Source organism: Schistocerca cancellata, chromosome 8, assembly GCF_023864275.1.
Source record: "Schistocerca cancellata isolate TAMUIC-IGC-003103 chromosome 8, iqSchCanc2.1, whole genome shotgun sequence".
Taxonomy (NCBI): domain Eukaryota; kingdom Metazoa; phylum Arthropoda; class Insecta; order Orthoptera; family Acrididae; genus Schistocerca; species Schistocerca cancellata.
In genome coordinates, this window is record NC_064633.1 from 445,900,988 (window position 1) to 445,916,248 (window position 15,261).

Genomic DNA, 15,261 nt, shown 5'->3' on the forward strand with positions numbered 1-15,261 from the left:
GGGATCGAATGAAGGGTAGAGCCACGGGTCGTAACACATCTGAAATGTAACGTCCATTGTTCAAAGTGCCTTAAATGCGAACAAGAGGTGACCGAGACTTGTAACCAATGGCACCCCGTACCATCACGCTGGGTGATACGCCAGTAAGGCGATGACGAATACACGCTTCCAATATGCGTTCACCGCGATGTCGCCAAACACGGATGCGACCTTCATGATGCTGTAAACAGAACCTGGATTCATCCGAAAAAGTGATGTTCTGCCATTCGTGCACCCAGGTTCGTCATTCAGTACACCATCGCAGGCGCTCCTGTCTGTGATACAGCGTCAAGGGTAACCGCAGCCATGGTCTTCGAGCTGATAGTCCAAGCTACTGAAAACGTCGTCTAACTGTTCGTGCAGATGGTTGTTGTCTTGCAAACGTCCCCATCTGTTGACTCAGGGATCGAGACGCGACTGCACGATCCGTTACAGTCATGCGGATAAGATGCCTGTCATCTCAACTGCTAGTGATACGAGGCCCTTGGGATTCAGCGCGGAGTTCCGTATTGCTCTCCTGAACCCACCGATTCCATATTCTGCTAACAGTCACTGGATCTCGACCAACGCGGGCAGAAATGTCGCGATACGATAAACCGCAATCGCGATAGTCTACAATCCGACCTTTATCAAAGTCGGAAACGTGAGGGTACGCATTTCTCCTCCTTACACGAGGCATCACAACAACGTTTCACCAGGCAACGCCGGTCAAGTGCTGTTTGTGTATGAGAACTATGGGACAACTTAGAACTGCTTAAACCTAAGTAACCTAAGGATATTACACACATCCATGCCCGAGGCAGGATTCGAACCTGCGTCCGTAGCGGTCGCGTGGTTCCAGACTGAAGCGCCTAGAACCGCTCGGCCACACCAGCAGGCTCTGGAAGTGGTTTCAGCTTGGTTTCGCCACCTGTTGATGACACTCACCACAGCACTCCTCGAATATCCGACAAGTCGTACAGTTTCCGAAATCCTACTGCCGAGTTCCCGGCCATCACAATCCGCCCACGGTCAGACGCAGACAGATTGCGCGCCTTCCCCATTCTACATACGGACAGAATGCACTCGATACTACTTGCGCTGTGCGTGTGTCTAACAAAAAGTCATCCCTTGCCAGGTGACTGCTACCGCTAACGTCTGTAATTCCTTCGTGTCTTGAGACGGCTGACATTCGCTGTTATGACCTTCACTACAAGTGTTGCGCATGTGTACAGGGCACTTTCCTCTTTCTGTGGCCCTCCCCCTTTGACTGCAGACATCTGATGGCGCGACCATTAGATCAGCAACGGACGTGTACCGTGTACTACTGGAGATAGTGGATGACGTAGTCAGTCATACCCTTACCGTGTCGCTGGTCCTCTGTAGCACTGGGAGTTGGGCCACTTCAGTTCCGGCGGAAGGCACACTTGCCGCTTCGTTTAACAGCAGCCAAGTGCTACCATACACGTGCATTCTATATGAGGTGAGGGCAGATTCGTGTTCAACGTTCGTATGCACTCGAATCGCACCAAAAATGTACGAACAGTTCGCTGATGATGATACAATAGTTCGGAAGTTTACCGTCGAACGATAGGACAACAGTGAGCCTTTGATCTGTTTATTCGTGGAAGGTGAGCGTAATTACACGCTAAATCTGTGGACAAATCAGTATCATCATTCTTAGTAGCACCATTTGACGGGTTATTTTATTGTATCCGCAATTGTTATGGCTACAGTGAACTGTTATAGCTTTGTAGTTTAATCTCAGAACGCAATACAACAATGGGAGATTTTAGAGTGAATGGAACTATACTGAAGCGCCAAATAAACTGGTATAGCCATGCGTATTCAAATACAGAGACAAGTACACAGGCAGAATACGGCGGTGCAGTCGGCAACACCTATATATGACAGCCAATGTCTGGCGCACTTGTTAGATCGGTTACTGCTTTTACAATGGCAAGTCATCGAGATTAAAGTGGGTTTGAACGTGGTGTTATAGTCGGCGCACGAGCGACAGGACACAGCATCTCTGAGGTAGCGATGAAGTAGGGATTCTCCCGTACGACCATTTCGCTTGTGTATCGTATCAGGAATCCGCTAAAACATCGTATCTTCCCCGACATCGCTCCGGCCGGATAAGGAGCCAGCAAGAAACGAATCAACCGACGATATGGGCTTTCGGAGCCGGAGAGTCTTGCACCCTTGGTGACTGCACGACACAAAGCTTTACGCCTCGTTTGGGCCCATCAGTACCGACATTGGGCTGTTTATGATTGGAAACATGTTGCCTGGTCGGACCAGTCTTGTTTCACATTATATCGAGCGGATGGACGGTTACGGAGACGACCTTATGACTCCATGGGCCCTGCTGACTGCATGTCAGCAGGGGACTGTTCAAGCTGCTGAGGCTATGCAGTGGTGTGGGGCGTGTGCAGTTGGGAGTGATACTGGACTCCTGGTACGTCTAGAGACGACTCTGACCGGTGACACGTATGTAAGCACCGTGTCTGGAAACCTGCATCCATTTTTGTCCATTGTGCTTTCCGACGGACTTAGGAAATTCCAGCAGCGCAATGCGACACCCCAAACGTCCGGAATTGCTACAGAGTGGCTCCAGGAATACTCTTCTGAATTTGAACACTTCCGCTGGCCACCGAACTCCCCAAACACGAACATTATTGACCATATCTGGGATGCATTACAACGTGCTGTTCAGTAGGGATCTCCACCTCCTCGTACTCTTACGGATTTATGGACAGCCTTGCAGGATTTATGGTGTCAGTATCCTCCAGCACTGCTTCAGACGTAAGTCCAGTCCAGGCCACGTCGTGCTGCGGCACTTCTGCCCCTACACGATATTAGGCAGGTGTACCAGCTTCTTTGGCTCTTCAGTGTAAAGTGAACTGCTAACAGAAGCTTGGGTCAGATCACTGTTACTTACGAACTTGTGAACGAAATGAATTGTATGAACTGTTATCCTTTGGAAGCAACCTTTTTTTCTATTAAAATGGAACGACTTTAATTTTAATGAAGACAGAAGACGCGTTTTCGTTATAGGCAACACAGGTTCGTACGACGTGTTCTCCCTCTGTTAAACGTCCGATCACCGCCAAGAAAACTGTCAATTACGAATTAACGAAAGATGCCGGAAGGAGGTTGAAAGTGTAATTCTATTGTGTCGGGTTCAGTCCATGGCAACTGTGTCAATAAAATTTTCTCCGTGTCTGCGCATTCTGAAAATAACAGAGCAGAATCCGGAAGAAGTGGCACAAAACTGGCCAGTTCGGATTTCTCTCCGAGATGCCTCAGAGTCAATGCCGCTTCCCTCTCGATGCGTATTCGTTATTTTCAAACGGGGCGAGGTAGCTGTGTTGCCGACGAGCGGACTGCGTTGTTTGTTCGAGACCGCCGTGGGCGGCTTATCTCTGTGTTTCTTCAGAGGCGAGGTCTGCAACAGCAGTCATTCCGATAAAACAGCGACGGATGGCGCTCCACGCGCACCGTTAACATCCGTTTGTTTTTGCATTTTTTTTCCTCGCGTTTATGGCACCCCCTGACACGATTTACTGCTCTCCTAATGAGGAATACCAGAACTCATTTGATTAGGCAAAACAGTTTCGATGCTTTCTTAGACGTCATGTTAACAACTGAACGCTGGTAGCAAATTTCGAGACTTCGTGAACTACTGCGGGGTTGTCAAATATTCAAGAGGAATACGAACGAATAATCTGTAGACCTATCTACGGGTAATAGACAATGTAAGTTGTCTTCAAGATAGTCAAAGATCTCTCTGTATTGCATGGTGTCAATTTCTGCTTCAGAGATGAATTCAATGTTTTTCTCCTAGCACTACACATAACCTTGTACTACCACTCTGTCATCTTAATGTAAGCTTTTGAGATTGTCCTGGAATACATGATCATTGCGTTCCAGTGCCTCGGGCATGATGCCGTTACAGATGAGAATGGGGTCAGATGTATCTCCATCAGCCTGTCCTTGACTGTGTTCTCACCGACTTCTCCAAATCACTTATTTTGTTTCACGGTCTCTTATCCACATTCTGTTACATCGTATTCGGCAACGTACTTGCTATAGACAACGTATAGACAAGACAGGAGGGCTGTTTACCTTAGCTGTATCCCCAAACCAACCGAAGTCCCCCCAACTACAGTTGAACGAAGGTCGTCGTTTCATGAGATTTAGTCGCCTCGAATCCTGGTGGTGGAAGAAATTTTCATCACAATTCAGTAGGTCCAGTATCTAGATGAACACCACCGTCACACTGCAGAGAAACAATGAGCAGACTGTGTGTGTGTGTGTGTGTGTGTGTGTGTGTGTGTGTGTGTGTGTGTGTGTGTGTTCTGGACACCTACATAACAACATAACAAAAAAACCTTTAGTAATCCAATTGTAAAGGACGGGGGAAAAAGTAACACAGGCACAACACACAGGCATTAATTAACCAAACTACGCAAATAATCTACTTTAAGTGAGCTGGCGGACATGGCTTACCGCTTTTTCGGCCGACCGGCAGCTGCGCTGGAAGCACGTCTGTTATCTGCAAGAACAGAAAGCAAAAGCATTAGGTGAGTGAGCAGCAAAACAGGAAAACAGACGTCGCGAAGCAGAGAGACAGGTACTCCGAAAGCGTGCGCAGCGAACTGTCGCCGCGATCTGCAAGGAATAAATAAGGCTCACGTCTCGCAGCACCATGTTTCTCTGATTAGGCGCAGAACCACTATTACGGCTACCTCTCGCGCAGACCGGCGTACAGAATTAGTATGGGATTGAAGTGGACGCTCTGCACTCACTGTAAACATCACAATTTCTGAGGAATTTAAATATTTTACCCCCAAATGAAGGTCATTTAACAGCGCTTTTACTATTGCAGTATTCTAGTTTGGTTACTTGGCCAATTACTAAACAACAATTACATTCAAAATAAAACTGGAATTACAAGTCATTCAAACTAATAACGTCAGTTGCTCCCTGACCAAAACTGACTTTAAATTTCCTGTGCGTCGTATGTCCGTTGCAGTTCTTTTTAATGTTGTATTTTCTTCACGTTTGTGTACCACCTGAAGTGTACGGCACTCTGGACTTTCCACTAATCACAATCTCATTTCTGTCAGCGAAGTTCTACCTCAGCACTGTGCACTAATTGTTGGTCGACTGAACCTTGCATGACCTACATGGGACATGCTTATCAGTCACATGCATCTCCCAAGCTTGCATGAATGATCCAGACGTCCTAAATCGCCACAGTACCGTGAGTATGGGTTCAAGTTAAACAGAAGAAGGAATACGCTCCGCAATTTCAATCGTGAAGTCTTAACAATGGGAGTAGCTGGTCAGTGCCTTGCTGTTTCTTGGCAAATTCTGCTGTTGTTACTCTCCTGACGCCTGGGGTGCTATGCGCGTGAGGGGTAAAGACATTGGTGATGGGCGCTGCTCTCTGAAGAAATCCACCTCGTCTCGCTTTAACTTCCTATATCAAACTGACGAGCACTGGCAGAGCTCCATCTCACTAACACCTTCCTAAGTAGACGAAAAGCATACACCAACGGCTGATTAGCGGAATAACGCCAAGTTATGCTCCCACGTACCGTGTGATTGTTTCCGGTTAACATTACTCTCAGCGTTAATCATCTGTCGATAATCTGGCCCTAATACTCTGATTAATTTTCATACAAGAATACGAATTCCTGGCAGTGGAGTAATGCTTGTTCTTTCCGAGGTAAGCGCTCTGTACTTACCGTCTCCTTGTCCCTCATAAATGGGCAGTTTGCTTTCTTCTATGACTTTGCAATAGATAGTTGCTTGGGAGCACGGGTAAGTTCACTACATTGGCGAGCCGTGTGTTTTGTGGTCAGAAACAGTCTGAACGCTTGTATGCGTGTTGGAGGGTAGGTTGTGCCGCGAAGTACTTTTTAAGAAATAATCCATACGGTGCGTCGTTTCAGAGTTAACTAGCATTCACGTTAACCAATCAGGTCGCTGCGCGCGGAGGTTCAAGCGGCCCGCCAGATATAATTAGTGACAGTTGTTCACATATCATACACGACAACACACGAAACTGCCCACTCTTTCCTTACTTCCTTGCTTCGCTCCCACGTCCAATTTTTACTTCGCTCTCTTGTTTAGTCTTAGGAAACCAAACGAAGAACACGTTTGCCGATACCTTTTAAGGCGGGCCGCTTGATTTTGCGTGCGCAACGGCCTGATTAGCGAACTTCAACGCTAACTCAGAAACGGCGCAAAGTATAGATATTTTTCTTATCGCAGGAGAACCTACTCTGCACACTCTTACAAGTTCTTTAGCCTGTCTGACCACCTCGTCGAGCGGCGGCCAAAAGTACGAGGTGACGCAAGACTAGGAGCTTACAATCTGTAGTTAACCCCGCTCTTTGAGCACAGGATAGAAGCAGAAGCACAATCAGAATGAACATGCCTTCGCCTGCGGTTTTAGCGATGTCATCGTTCCAAGTAAGACTATCAGTTTCAAGGCCCAAATACGTCACTGAATCCGCCAAGGTAACTCCCTTGCCGCTGTGGAGAGTTGTCGGCTAGGGAATTTATACTTTGCCGTGAAATAGAGGGGGTTTGGCTTAAAAATATCGAAACTCCACAAACACCATACAATACCACGTCTAATTCGGTGTAGGAAACTAGCTGGAATACGAAACAGCTTCAAGTCGTCTTGGAATGTACGAACACGGGTCCTGTACGGTGACGATGACACGAGGGCGTCGATAACGATCACAACCCCTCGTATTCACAGTAGATTACTCAGGCTGACAAATACTGACATCTGATGATCAGAGGCCAGGGGAGATGCGACAGTTCATACTCTCGCTTACAAAACCAGTCTCTGACGATGTGAACAGTGTGAATAGGGGCCCTGTCGCCCTGGAGCACAGCATCACCACTGCAGAACGAGTGCTATACCAGGGGATGGACCTGGTCAGCCAAAGTACTCTCGTAATCGTCGACAGTAATGCGACATTGCAAGGTACCGTTGGTGCCCATGGAATACTGAATCGCTTAACCCCGCCTTGTTTCACTCTATGGACGCATACTCTGCCAGAGATTGGTAGCTGTTTGAAACATTTATAGGCCCAAAAGACTTTCTTCCACTGCTCCACAGTCCAAGTTTTACGGCTTCGACACCATGTTTTCCTGTTATGAGCATTTGCATCATTCGAGAGTAGTTTTGAAATTGCCGTTCGTCCTGCAATTCCGTGGCCCTGGAGTTCCCTTCGTGTTGTTTTGGTGCTAACAAGATTCGCGAGTGCGACATTCAGTTCTGGAGTGACTTTTGCAGATGTCGATCTCTTCAGTGACTGTTCATCACGGTATAAACCTCAGATTCTGGCCTCTTGAAACATCAAACACTTCGGCTACCTTAGTTACGGAAGCACCCACCACACGAATACAAAACAGTCTGCCGACGTTCGAAGTCACTTAGCTGTGACATAACACATTCACAACTACACAGAACACTGTTCTGGCCACGACTAACACTTGCAACGTATTGAGGAGACTCCACATGTACCGTTCGTGTCAAGTATAACACCGCCATCCACAGACTTTACTAGCATCTGCATTTACGTTCAAGGATGCATCACATGTCACACGGTGCTCCCATAGTTTTGTCCAACCCCCGGATATGGCTTAATATCTGGCCTGGTTAATTTTTATTTTCCAAATAGTACACCACTGGATCATACTGTGCAAATACAACTGTCGCTTTCTACGGAGGAAAAGGGACAGTCACTGGATTATGGAAAGTAGCAAATGTCAGGTATGGACACTACAGCGCTAACATAGAGCTTCTCCACTACGATCTGCTGGAGTGAACGTATCAAGTTAGGACCAATTATGTTCAGAAAATTTACAAGGTTTCGTTGGTAGGAGAATCCTTGGTTCGGCTCCTTGCGTTGACTCTTCTGTATAGTAACCGATGGAAAACAACTGCTCTGCAGTGATCTGAGGTCGCCCCCTTTTGAAATATCTAGCTATCAATGGAAATTGCAACACCATGCAGGTGTCACTGAACAAACGTGGAATTGGCACGAAATGTACTAACGCACTGGGTATACTTTACACTGTGAGGTTACAATTACAGTGCAGCTACCCGCAGAGATCCAGTGTGGGCTGTTGTTATGGTATGGCAGCGAAACAAGGTAGAGTTCAATGCGTTAATGCGGAACCGAATAAAATCCAACTACGCACACCAGGTGCAAATCTGGCGCTGTGAATGCAGGAAAGACGTATAGAAATGTTCCTATTTGTAATGGATTAGAAACGGGACATGGGTAGAAAAGATCAAACAAGTAAAGGCATGATGATGATTTTGTTGTCAACGATCGCTTACATAACTTTTTCAATATGGGCACCATAGATAGCGAAGAGATGTACATCTCCAGAGACGCACCTGTTGCCCAAACTGGAACTAATTTTTTCCAGAGTAAATGGGTTCTGCGTTAGCATATCTACAAAGTTTCGCTGTCATGCGATAATTACCGCCTACACTGGACCGCCATGAGTAGCTGCACTTCAATCATTACCACCTGGATATTTGGCAATATAAGGCAGCGCGGCTCAGATTCAGAAATCTGCATTTGAATATTGGTTGGTTGTGAGAAGATGGGTGAAGCGTCGTGTAAGAAGGAGAAACGTCTTACCAGCCATCGACAGCGGGAAGACCGTGACCAGTCGAGACTGCACTTTTTGGTTTCGCGATGCTGCTGCTAGCGTTGGTGGGATCCGAAGACTGTAATCCGGTTATGGAATAGAGGGCCACACTCAACGCCATTCAGGATCTGACCCACACGACCAGCGCCCGAGAAGGCAGACATACTGTTCACTGGCTGCGTAGGAGTCACGAAATAGGTGACAAGACGATCATGGGCACCGACAGTGGGACGACGTCACGGCCGTCAGCACGGCGACCATTGTTTCGGTACAGTACATCAATAACTTAGCAAATGGTAGCATTGGGGGTAGTGTTGATAGCATTGGTAGGGAAAGAAAAATGAATATGTATGAGAGAAAATGGGAACCGACGACTTCTTTGTTTGTTTTTCACGTACGTAGCCGCATGTCGTTCATCGTTATCGCACTGTGTATTTTATATCGTTGCAAAATATAAATTGCATTATATAATTTGTTGATCGCGCAACTTCTGCAGTTTTATGTAATCAAAGCTATTACTTTTGAGGGAAGTACAGTTTACATGCAGGAACATAAGAAATCGGTAATAATTATTATCGTTCTTTTGTACTCAATAGAACGTTCGTCATCGCATCATGATCAAGGGCAAGAGTTTCTTCTTCTTATTGATATGTGTGAAAGCTCTTTATGAATAACAGAAACACGTTTTATATCCACCCGACGAAGGAATGAAGCAGTCTTTGATGTATTTTGGTGTTGCGCTTTTTTTTTTTTTTTTTTTTTTTTACATTTTAACTTTTGAGGAAATTACGTTTTGCAGCACTATAGGATAAATCTGTATTATTTTTATATTTATTATAACGTTCCTCTCTTTCGGGTTAAAAATCAACAATTTTCGAATAAAACCTGACTTACATCTCCATCTACCATTCGCCTTCACTTCCACAGTCCCTACATGCTCATTCAATGTCATACTGATTTGCAACGTTACACCTTGATATTTAATCGAGTAACTGTGTCGAGTAGCACACTACTAACGCTGTATTCGGATATTATGGATTTGCTTTTCCTACTAATCTGCGTTATCTCTCATTTTTCTACATTTAGAGTTACCAACTAGTCTATGTCGTATCATCCTACAACCATTCAACGACGACATCTCCCTATACACAGTAGTGTCATCAGCAAACAGCCACAGACTACTGCTAAACCTGCCCGTAAACATCAACAACTTCACTTTTGCTACAAATAACGCATATTTTTACGAAGCAGACAGGAGGACAACTAAGTACAACAAAAATTTTTCGTAAATTACACAGCCCTTTATACGCTCACTCCGTTTCTATATGGTTCACTTCTTCCCTTCGTGGGGAACCTAGTAAGACACTGATCGCATCCATGAACAAATTGATCGAAATGTGGTAAGCAATTCACCTAGTCTACTAAGTAAACCACTATAGTCTACGCAACTGATCAGGGCTACTAAGTTAACTACCATAGCCTACGTTTACTTGTGACAGTCTACGGTAGTTATAGGCCTCTGGCTGACAGGGATGATGTCAATGAACACAATAGTGCCGGCCGGAGTGGCCGAGCGGTTCTAGGCGCTACAGTCGAACCGCGCGACCGCTACGGTCGCAGGTTCGAACCCTGCCTCGGGCATGGATGTGTGTGATGTCCTTAGGTTCGTTAGGTTTAAGTTGCTCTAAGTTCTAGGGGACTGTGTCCTCAGGCGTTAAGTCCCATAGTGCTCACAGCCATTTGAACCATTTTCTGAACACAATAGTTCCAGTTCTGTGCACAGAATCAAGTACATATCGCGTGTGGAGATTACAAGGAGAACGAACCTTCCGAGATGACATTCGTCACCCTCACACATGCCCAGCGCCTAGCATGATTGTTACACGACACTATGACCTCTAGTTCACAGAGCTGGTAATCTTGAAATAAAGCGTTCCGTTTCTGACATATTGAGTCCGGTGGCACTGTCGTATCTTCGAAGTCTCCGTGATGTTCTCTTCAAAATGGCAACGCAGGACCGCATGTTGCCCTTGCTATTCTGACCTACCCCGACAGGATGTTCGACTGTTCCCTGTCCAACAAGTTTTCCAGATCTCTCGACCAATGAAAACATCTGGTCATATTTATTTGCAGCCATAATGGCTATGTTTGTGCACCGTGACTGTGTGGGATAATTATTTATTTCAAGTTTCTGCTACCAGTCACTTCTTTTTATGCTTAATCTAACATAATGCAACGCGTTTCGAAGATGTTCTGTTTATCTTCAGGCGTTTATACATACATATAGAGAAATGTTACTTAAAAATAAACAGTCATAAACTATATTAATCTAGAACTCTTAGCCTATTGTTTTTTACTGTAGCTGCTGGTGTGGTATTGGGGGGGGGGGGGGGGGCAGTGTATGGCTAGAAATCGAAATCAGTTATGTCTTCTGCTGGTTTTCTTCCTTGTGGTTGACTATGCATATCACAGCAATTTCATCATCTTGCTGCTTCACTTGCATCACTTCACTTGCATCACTGGTGTAATGGCGGAGCTGTTGATTGACATTACACGATTGCACATTATATTTTGTCACCGATTGCCAACGTAATTCACTGCACAAATTGCTTAGATGTTATACAATATCAATCAACAGCTCCGCCATTACACCAGTGATGCAAGTGAAGCAGCAAGATGATGAATTTGCTGTGATATACATAGCAACCACAAGGAAGAAAACCAGCAGAAGACACCACTGACTTCGATTTCTAGCCATACACTGTCCCCCTCCTTCCCCCCAAATACCACACCAGCAGCTATAGTAAAAAACAATGGGCAAAGAGTTCTAGATTAATCTAGTTTAAGACTGTTTATTTTTAAGTAACATTTCTCTGTATGTGTGTATAAACGCCTGAAGATAAACAGAACATGTTCGAAACGCGTTGCATTATGTTAGGTTAAGCATAAAATAAAGTGACTGGTAGCAGAAATTTGAAATAAATAATCTGGTCATACGATGCCTAGACTGGCGCTTCACCTGCCAGCCACTACGACTGATGAGCCGAAGCAGCGGTGAATGGCGTATGTACAAGTTTGGAAGATTCAGCCATAAACCGCAGCTTGGCACTACGCTCTCACCAGGAACAGACATGTTTGAACCTTTTTCCGAAAGGTGACCGCCGACGTGTGTCCAACTACAAACGCTAATAAGGATTTGCGATCGGGCTCGAGGCTGGTGATTACGGGAGAACCGCGCACGGTGGCCGCTGCAGGCTCTTTGTCTCCGCCGCTATTAGCGGCAAAGGAGCAAAGGCGGCGCCAGGTGGCTGCCGGCAGCTGCGGGTGCGACACCTGCGCCAGAAGGCCACACGGGCAGCTGCCGCCCGCCAAACTGGACGCCACCATCTCTGCACTTCTCTCGTGCCGCAGTCACACCGCGAGACGTCAGCTGTCAGAGGGGCAACGTGCGCCGTAACACCCTTTTGTGCATGCACAACGTGAGTAGCGAAGTCGTAGTTCCAAGCAACAGCCATCTCATTGTTAGAGTTCAGGCCGGCTGAAACGCCCACAAGCTGCTGCTACTTCTCCTGTCGTGCGGGTAGTACAAGATACGGGGGTCGAGTCTTCCTTTAGCCCGTAAGTAACACTGGTAAAAGTATACAGGGTGGTCCATTGATAGTGACCGGGCCAAATATCTCACTAAATAAGCAGCAAACGAAACAACTGCAAAGAACGAAACTCGTCTAGCTTGAAGGGGGAAACCTGATGGCGCTAGGATTGGCCCGCTAGACGGCGCTGCCGTATGTCAAATAGATATCAACTGCGTTTTTTTTTAAATAGGAACTCCCACTTTTTATTACACATTCGTGTAGTACGTACAGGAATATGAATGTTTTAGTTGGAGCACTTTTTTCGCTTTCTGATAGATGGTGCTGTAATAGCCACAAACGTGTAAGTACGTGGTATCACGTAACATTCCGCCAGTGCGGACGGTATTTGCTTCGTGATACATTACCATGTTAAAATGGACCGCTTACCAATTGCGGAAAAGGTCGATATCTTGTTGATGTATGACTATTGTGATCAAAATGCCCAACGGGCGTGTGCTATGTATGCTGCTCGGTATCCTCGACGTCGTCATCCAAGTGTCCGGACCGTTCGCCGGATAGTTACGTTATTTTATGGAAACAGGAAGCGTTCAGCCACATGTGAAACGTCAACCACGACCTGCAGCAAATGATGCCCAAATAGGTGTTTTAGCTGCTGTCGCGGCTAATACGCACATCATTAGCACACAAATTGCGCGAGAATGGGAAATCTCAAAAGCGTTGGTGTTGAGAATGCTACATCAACATCGATTGCACCCGTACCATATTTCTATGCACCAGGAAATGCATGGCGACGACTTCGAACGTCGTGTACAGTTCTGCCACTGGGCACAAGAGAAATTACGGGACGATGACAGATTTTTTGCACGCGTTCTATTTAGCGACGAAGCGTCATTCACCATCAGCGGTAACGTAAACCAGCATAATATGCATTTTTGGGCAATGGAAAATCCACAATGGCTGCGACAAGTGGAACATTAGCGACCTTGGCGGGTTAGTGTATGGTGCGGCATTATGGGAGGAAGGATAATTGGCCCCCGTTTTATCGATGGCAATCTAAATGGTGCAATGTATGCTGATTTCCTACGTAATGTTCTACTGATGTTGCTACAAGATGTTTCACTACATGACAGAATGGCGATGTACTTCCAACATGATGGATGTCCGGCACAGCTCGCGTGCGGTTGAAGCGGTAATGAATATCACGCTCTAACAGCATGCGTTCTCAGAAATGATAAGTTCACAAAGGTATATGTATCACATTGGAACTACCGAAATAAAATTTTCTAACGTACCTACGTTCTGTATTTCAATATAAAAAACCTACCTGTTACAAACAGTTCGTCTAAAATTGTGAGCCATATGTTTGTGACTATTACAGCGCCATCTATCACGAAGCGAAAAAAGAGGTCCAACTAAAACATTAATCTTTCTTTACGTACTACACGAATGTGTAATAAAAAATGGGGGTTCCTATTTAAAAAGCGCAGTTGATATCCGTTTGACCTATGGCAGCGCCATCTAGCGGGCCAACCATAGCGCCGTCTGGTTTCCCCCTTCAAGCTAGACAAGTTTCGTTCTTTGTAGTTTTTTCGTTTGACGCTTATTTCGTGAGATATTTGGCCCGGTCACGATCAATGGACCACCCTGTATATTACTAGACTACCACCTAACTGGTAACAGTTCTGACGATATTTAAATGCAATTCTGGTCCAATACGGTAACAGTAATATTTATTGTTCTTTAAAAACAATTACCCATGTCCTTATGTTAAGAGAAATCATTTATTTCCTAAAATGAATAGTTATATACGTACGTACATACGCACGTATTTCTTCCGTTGGGTACGCAGGTATCTGAAGAAGGCCGGGGTTATGATCAAAGGTCTAGTTGTACCAACAGATCTATTGAAACGGCTATGAACGGGTTAGCAGTAAGTACTGTTCTGCGGGCTTGACCTCTGAGCAGGAGTTAACTTGCTCCTGCACCACCCTTTCACTATTTCCTCGCGCATCGGTGTCGTAGCTCTTTCCTTATGTGATGCTTCCCGATACCGCCCCACCAGCCACTGTTATTACTTACCTCGTCAGCCACTACGCCTGCTACGAGGAGAAAATCTGGACAGCTACCATGATACTCATCAAGAAGCAGATCACGCTACTCATCGGACCACTACGGCGTAAAATGCAAGGAGTCGCTGCATTTATTCAATACACGCCTTCAGCGTCATCTTAGTGTATAGCTACGCTATGGTTCACTTTTCTAGGACGAGGCTAATTTTCGTACCATGACGCTACATCTAGTACAAAGTTTTGATCACGCGGGGCTTTGAGTCGGAACAGAGCTGCCATCTCTTGCACAGAACGCTGAACTGTGACGCACGCTAGCAATAGTTCGACAAGGCACCCAGAGATGTCGCCACTGCACCGCCCCAGTGGCTCGCAAGTGAAGAAAACAAGAGAACGGGATGTGCGCAACAGGTTCGTCTTAGCTCGACGCCAGCTGATTCACCTTCGGACTCAGAATGGGGAGCGACGCCCACATTGCCTCGGTATCGCTGCACCTAAAGATTCTCCCATTCCCAGTTGGTCTCACGAATTTACATCGTTACCTCGGACGCGCCGCTGTGATTTACTGCGTTCAATTTCCGTCGGCAGTCGGCAACCAACGTCGCTCATTTCCGGACGCGCGCTCGTTTGGGACGGGAAAGGGGGAGCACCTGTTGTTAGGACTCTGTTAGCCAGTGCTACATTTTTTCAACACTGTTAGGATAAAAACGTAGCCGATGTGCACTGAGGTCAAGACGAACACGTTTACAATAATGTTTGTATTTACTAACATGTGCATCATCATTTGCCCTATTTTACACATAAGTAACGCTGGTAAGACGCACTGCTACAGAACGACTTTGTCAAAAGCTACAAAATACATGCTTCACTGACACCTTCCATAA

The 15,261-nt window shown here is 45.9% G+C and overlaps 1 protein-coding gene across 1 annotated transcript in view; it reads right to left on the minus strand.

The window, feature by feature from the left end:
• The window catches only part of LOC126094609 (AF4/FMR2 family member 1), a 173,343-nt gene that overhangs the window by 139,993 nt on the left and 18,089 nt on the right, over positions 1-15,261 (minus strand). Inside the window, exon 3 of the mRNA XM_049909085.1 lies at positions 4,534-4,579. Coding sequence (XP_049765042.1) covers positions 4,534-4,579 — 46 coding nt within the window. The remainder of the gene's footprint in view (positions 1-4,533; positions 4,580-15,261) is intronic.